Source organism: Toxorhynchites rutilus, chromosome 2, assembly GCF_029784135.1.
Source record: "Toxorhynchites rutilus septentrionalis strain SRP chromosome 2, ASM2978413v1, whole genome shotgun sequence".
In the NCBI taxonomy this organism is placed as follows: domain Eukaryota; kingdom Metazoa; phylum Arthropoda; class Insecta; order Diptera; family Culicidae; genus Toxorhynchites; species Toxorhynchites rutilus.
In genome coordinates this window covers 230799812-230806960 of record NC_073745.1, presented here as the reverse complement: position 1 = coordinate 230806960, position 7149 = coordinate 230799812, and the positions used below count along the sequence as shown (strand labels likewise).

The window sequence follows — 7149 nt, the reverse complement described above, 5'->3', positions numbered from 1 at the left end:
GGCCAACCTTTAGTATAAAAATTTCCAGAACAAAATAGAATTATCGAACTTTGTTGACAAAAAATGTAAGCAAAACTGTCATCTTTAAGGTCGCGTTCTTTCGATACATTGGATTAGTGTTGTCCGATGTATGACCATCAACATCATCTAGTGATAATCAATTCAATAATCAAAAATCAATTTTCATACCATGACAAGGTTTATTTTCATGAGTTTGTTTGTAATTTGACAGTGGATTAGGTAGGAAATGGGTAGCATATCGATTCAGGTTTTCAGTTTCGCTATTCGTCTATCACAAACCAGGAAGCGGGGCGTTTTCGGGAGCTTAGTAGACGGTATATGGGGACACTCCGAGCGAAGAGTAGGCAACTGGAACCCCGGCGGAGTAGGTGTTGATCGGATATCCATGGGAGTAGGTAGCGACCGGAGCAGAGTAGGCGGAGATGGCAGCTGGATAGTTCGAGTAGGCAACAGCCGGCAGGGCACTACGGGTCAGCACGGCTGGGGCACCAACAGTGCCGACAACTGGCGAGGAATAGCTCGTGACAACCGAAGTTGCTGGACGGGCGACCACAGCGGTGATGGCAAGGGCGACGATGAACTGAAATAATCGAATTATTGTTTCCTAGTGATTCCAATAATTGAACTGTGTTCAACTTACCAGTTTGGCGAACATTTTGTTTGGATTTGATTGATTGGTTTTGCAGAAGTTGCTTGAGTTGCGCTTCAAGTGACTATGAATCAATGTCTGTCTCAATGCTCTTTATATATGAAAAGGATTCACGTTCTTCAGACCAAACCCGATAACCAGAAGTCCAGATTATTGATTACCCCCACACACACAAATCAATATCAACATTACGCGGATAGGCACTATGTGCTAAAAATAGCGTCCCACATTTCGAACATCTGGGAATTGTCAACACAAAAAATAACTAATCGAGTTTTCTCTTCGTACTCAATATGTAAAAAATAGCGTTTGACAGTATCCAAAATCAACCGGTTTGATAAATGGCTTGTCTGGAGGTACAGAAACCGACATCTGATCGCAAAAGCATTGGAAGAGAGCAAGTGAATCAAATCCGGCAGACAGTAAATGGGCGCGTGCTGACATTTTGATTGAACAGATCAACGATCTCGTGATGCAGGGATTTGTCTTGTTTTGATCAAACCGACATAAAAAAAAGTCTCAAGAACACGCCCGTTTAAAGGATAACAGAGTAGCAATGCAGCCCTTTTTTTTGTTCACTGTTTTGTTGCGCCAAAGAATAAAATCTTCAGATACTCGTTTTGAAATACAAGTTAACAACGATGTGACGAGCAAGAAAAAATACCCTCCAATGATCTCAAATCAATTCTCAAATGTCTCACCAAATACACTAATTGGTAACAACTATCATAAACAAGTGCGGAGTCTTTTTCATTTCTCTTCCTCTTGTCCACAATGCTCATAGAGCTAAAACACAGAATTGATAATCCTGCGGAGACAGAAAACTCCCGCCTTCGGTTGCTTTTTACGCTGCGTGTGTAAAAGAAACGAAAATTGAACATCTAAATCCGAACAAGATTCAATGCGTGCAGACAGGTTAAAAACTGATCTCCTCTGTAGTATATAAACGACAGTCGGAACGGCTAACAGGATCAAAGTCTCCTGTTAGCATCAACGAAAACAATCAAATCCAACATTCCAACATAATCAAAATGTTCGCCAAACTGGTAATTTATTCTGGCTGGAGCCGCACAATTTATTAGAGATTTAATTTCTAAATATTGCAGTTCATCGTTGCCCTCGCCATCGCCGCTGTGGCCGCTCGTCCAGGAGTCCCAATTGCCGCTACCTATGCCTCCCCGTACGTAAGTGCTATCGGTGCCCCAGCAGTGGTCGCCACCCGCAGCACATACCATGGAATTGGTGCCCCAGCTATCGCCTACTCGAACTATGCTGCCCCAGCTGCCGTGTCCGCCTACTCATCTCCACTGGCAACTTACTCCCATGGACTTCCAGCTGTGAGCACTTATTCCGCCGGAGTTCCAGTGGCGTACTCTTCCCTCGGAGTGTCCCCTTACACCGTCTACTAATGGTTGGATTACTAAGCTGGATCAGGATTGTGGTTATAGAAAAAATGCTTTTTGTCTGGCGAACTGTGAAATAACAAACTTCTGGAAATACAAACAATCATGACAAAAATATAAAGTCTGAACATTGTTTTTCGTTTATTAAAAGATCCCTCAACCTGCGCACCTGATATTATCGGAAGTGCATGATAATCTATATATATGTTTTTTTTTTCAAAAACATTATGACATGAAGAAACACTTGCAACATATCGGGATTATGCATCAGAAAACTAAGCCTGAATATAGAGCGATTCCACACCAGCTTCATATTTTAATCAGATTTCTGGATTTTGAGTTACGATTTCTTCAAAGAAAGATCAATGTTTTTGAATACGCTCTTTTAAAAAATCAATCGTAATTTAAAATGGTCATATGATAAGGTGATTTTAGGTAATAAAAATCGGACAGGGTCGGGTCAGCGGCCGACTGATTTGGCGTAAAATTGCTCTATAACAAAACTAGCTGACCCGGCAAACGTTGTTCTGCCATAAAAATTATTTCTAGTGAATATGTTGGTTTTTAAATAAACAAATAACTAATGTATTTTAGAATTGAATGAAAATTTTTATTCGATGTTGTTTAAATGCTTAGAAGACATAGTCCTGACCCTAACTTAACTATTTTTCTATGAATCTCCTTGCATTTCAGCCAAAATATTATTCAGAATATAAAATGATTATCAGAGATAATTTTCGTTTAAGATTTTTTCCTACCTTCAGAGAATGTGTTGTTCTGTTACACGGAACATAACCATATTTCATTTGATTTTTTGTTTGAAAACGTGTTTAAAGTGAACGGATGACACAATGCGATATTGCAATCGATTCGGGTAATTTTGAGGCGATCGGATTTCAGGAAATTACACTATCGATTTCCTCAGAGCGTATATTGTCGACTATTCAAATCAAAAATATGCATATGAGGTAATCCTCGCTTTTGCTCTCCAGCCGAATATATTCAGCAATGTGTGGAACCGAATAAATGTAACGTTGTAATAAAGCTCATTCTACATTTCGTTCATTTTTTTGTTTGAACACACGTGCAGTAATATCATGACAATGCATGCCTTTAGGTCTGGCAGTATCAAAGACTGCGTCGGCGTTGCTTATGATAGCGTCTCGCAAGTGAGTGTATTTTTCCTCACACCGCTTCTGATTGTCTAGAATCGCAGTGGTTCGCTCTCTACCTCTATATCGTTCGCAAGTCATTGTACGTTTAGATGCTGAACGTAAGGAACATTAGGAACATTAATACCGTTGAAGAAGAAGAAGAAGAAGACCGTCGTTTGAGCGGTGGATGTTAACGATGAACTCCAGACTATTGTTTCTTGTTCGAATCACATTTACTCGCATCGCTGTGCAGTCGCCTAACATGACTCCAGCAATGTCTATAATGGATGGATGGAAGCGATGAAGCGAACTTAGTGCCATCTGTCATTTAACAACGTAATTAAATTAGTTCTCTCTGAAATACGAACGTCGGATCGATTATTTAAATTTTATTTAAACCAAAATACTAAAATCGCTATTAAAAACAGGAGATTGGGGGAGAACCTTTGAGGTTATTTGTATTTTTATGCCAAATTGGGGCAAAAAATAGAAATGAAAATTGTTTAGAATTTTTATAAGCATAGGGTCACCCTAATCGGTATTAAACATACGATAATGGGTACCTTAACGGTATCATATATAGTCTACGTCCTATTCTCATGCCTACAAAATTTTTTGTGCATAATTTCATGAAAATCGGTCGAGCCATTTCGGAGGAGTTCGACCACGAACATCGTGACACGAGATTTATATATATATGTATATATATATATATATATATATATATATATATATATATATATATATATATATATATATCTATATATATATATATATATATATATATAGATTAATTCAAAATGAGTAATGATGTTCCTAATAGTTAAAGTAACTGTGGCGCATTGGATCTACACACGTGCTCTTCAATCGGTTTTTTATCAGGATTGACGACAATAGCGTGACTGTTATTTTGCATTCCGAGCATGAGTGTGATTAGAATAATTTCAATAATTCATTGTGCTCATCCAAAATGGCTTCCAACTCGCCGGCGATATTCCTAGTTTTAATCGAATTGAGGTTACTTACTTATGTGTAGGGTGAAATTCGATGAAGAGGACGAAGTGCTATCTGGCATTAAACAACGTAAATAAATTCGTCCTGTTTAAAAAAACCAACGACGAATCAATTATCTGGTATCGTTTATATGAAAATACATATATCGCGATAAAAAAGGAGATGAGGGTGAAAATTGGTTATATTAGGCTGTCAAAAAAGTCCTGCGGTATTTTTTTTAAATTTTCATTTGTTCATAAAATTAGTTACAATCATCTGTTTTAAGTCAAATATGCGACGTTTTGTTCGATGACTTGTTCCCAACGAGATGCTAACTTCATAATACCCCTGTTATAGAAGCTCGCTTCCTTATTGGCAAAAAACTCGGATAGCCAATTTTCACAGACCTCTTTTGTGGCTAACTTCTGACTGCCTAGCTCGTTCGCCATGGACAAAAACAGGTGATAGTCACTTGGTGCAAGGTCCGGACTATACGGCGGATGCAAAAGAACCTCCCATCCGAGCTCCCGGAGCTTCTGGCGCGTCATCAAAGAAGTGTGTGGCCTGGCGTTGTCCTGATGGAAGACAATGCGGCCTCTGTTTATCAAAGATGGCCTCTTCTTAATGAATGCAGTTGTTGGCAGTACAGGTCCGAATTGAGCGTAGATCATAATAGATTATTCCTTGACAATCCCACCAAACACACAGCAGAACCTTCCTGGCCGTTAATGAGGGCTTGGCCACCGCCTGAGCCGCTTCAGCGGGCTTCGACCACGACCGTTTGCGCTTCACGTTGTCGTAAGTGACCTACTTTTCATTGCCAGTCACCATCCGCATCAGAAACGTGTCGATTTTGTTGCGATTCAGCGAATCGCTGCTGAATCGCAACAAAATCGACATGCGTCGATACGGTCAAAGATGTTTTTTTGCGTCAACGTTTGTGGCACCCATACATCGAGCTTCTTTGTGAATCCAAGCTTCTTCAAATGGTTAATAACGGTTTGATGACTTATCCCCAGCTCTTGGCCGATGCTACGGCTGCTACTATGCCGGTCTTTCTCGGCTAATTCAGCGATTTTGTCGCAATTTTCGACGACAGGCCTTCCGGAACGTGGCGCATCTTCGACGACCTTTACACCAGAACGAAAACGTTGAAACCATCGTTGTGCGGTGGAAATGGAAACTGTATCGGGTCCATAAACTGCACAAATTTTATTGGCAGCTTGAGATGCATTTATGCCTTTGTCATAGTAGTACTGTAAAATAAAGGGTGTGTCACATCAAATTGCATCACGGAAAAAACGCTGTAGAAATTTAATTTTTAGGAATTATATCTTCAGCTTCCGTTTATAATCAGATAAGAGTGTATAGATCACGTTGGATTTTTCGTAAATTTGGAAAAATGTCGTCGAACGAAAAAGAGCGTCGTGAATTAATCCTGTGCACTCATTTCGAGAATCCGGTTGTCACATCGGGACATCGGTAAGATGCTGGGAATCGTCCGATCCACGATCAGCAGAGTACTAAAACAATACTTCGAGAACCTAACCATCGACCGGAAGGTGAAGAACGGCAAAAATGGATGCTCCGTCAGTGAAAACGATCACAAGCGCGTAGTTAAGCAGTTTAGACGTGATCCGAGAAGTTCGGTCCGGGATGTCGCCAATAAGCTGAATTTGTCAAGTTCATTCGTCCAGCGGGCCAAGCAGCGGGAGGGCCTGCGTACATACAAGGTTCAAAAGGCTCCTAATCGCGACGAAAGGCAAAACATGGTGGGTAAGACGCGAGCCCGGGAGCTGTACACCGAAATGCTGACGAAGCCGCATTGCCAGGTAATGGACGACGAAACCTACGTCAAAGCGGACTTTCGTCAGCTGTTGTTCTTCTCCGCAGAGGACAAATTCAGCGTTCCGGAGGAGATTCGCAAGCAGAAACTATCCAAGTTTGCCAAAAAGTACATGGTGTGGCAAGCGATCTGCTCTTGCGGAAAGCGGAGCGCCCCCTTCGTGATGACCGGCACGGTAAACGGGCAGGTTTACCTTAAGGAGTGCCTACAGAAGCGCTTATTACCACTATTGAAGCAGCACGAGGGCCCGACCATCTTCTGGCCGGATCTCGCTTCGTGCCACTATTCAAAGGACGTGTTGGAGTGGTACGAAGCCAACGGGGTTACCTTCGTGCCAAAGGAAATTAACCCGCCCAACGCGCCGGAGCTTCGCCCAATAGAGAAATATTGGGCGATTATGAAGCAGGCCCTCCGGAAGAACCCAAAAGTTGTCAAATCGGAGGCGGACTTCAATAGAAAATGGATTTCTGTTAAAAAAAACTACAACCTGACGTTGTACAGAACCTTATGGACGGGGTAAAGAGGAAGGTGCGAGCATACGGGCTTGGGCTGAATAAAAAGAAAATGTCAAAAGTTGTTTAATAGTTTTTATTTTATTGTCTAAAATTTTCAAAAGGATCGGTCTACTGGGCGAATTTCTACAGCGTTTTTTCCGTGATGCAGTTTGATGTGACACACCCTTTATGTCGGATTTTCTCTTTATTTTGCTCCATATTTGCGACACTATAACTCACGAACGACTTAGCCAAACAAAACACTGTCAAGGACTATATTATAGCGCGCAAAAATACCTTTCCAACAAGCTATAGTATGACTCGATACAATGAATACAACTAGAACTACGCGCTTACAACGACACCTCTCGGAAATACCGCAGGACTTTTTTGACAGCCTAATATATGGTTGTAAGTTTTTTTTTTTCAAGCCAAATTTATGCAAAAAAAATACGAAAACAAAGTTATTCAGATTTTTAATTGCATGGGACCACCCTAATTGGTATCAAATATAAAGTAATAGGTATCCTAGCGGTATCATATATAGTATACGACCTATTCTCGTGCCTACCAAGTTTTTTGAGTATAA

At 40.8% G+C, this 7149-nt stretch overlaps 1 protein-coding gene across 1 annotated transcript; it reads left to right on the top strand.

The window, feature by feature from the left end:
- Positions 1-1564: 1564 nt before the first annotated feature.
- Positions 1565-2201, top strand: LOC129771080 (larval/pupal cuticle protein H1C-like). The gene is made up of 2 exons (XM_055774395.1): positions 1565-1716; positions 1777-2201. Exons 1-2 carry the CDS (start codon positions 1702-1704, stop codon positions 2077-2079), a joined length of 318 nt encoding a protein of 105 aa, XP_055630370.1. The 5' UTR covers positions 1565-1701; the 3' UTR covers positions 2080-2201.
- The last annotated feature ends 4948 nt before the right edge of the window (positions 2202-7149 follow it).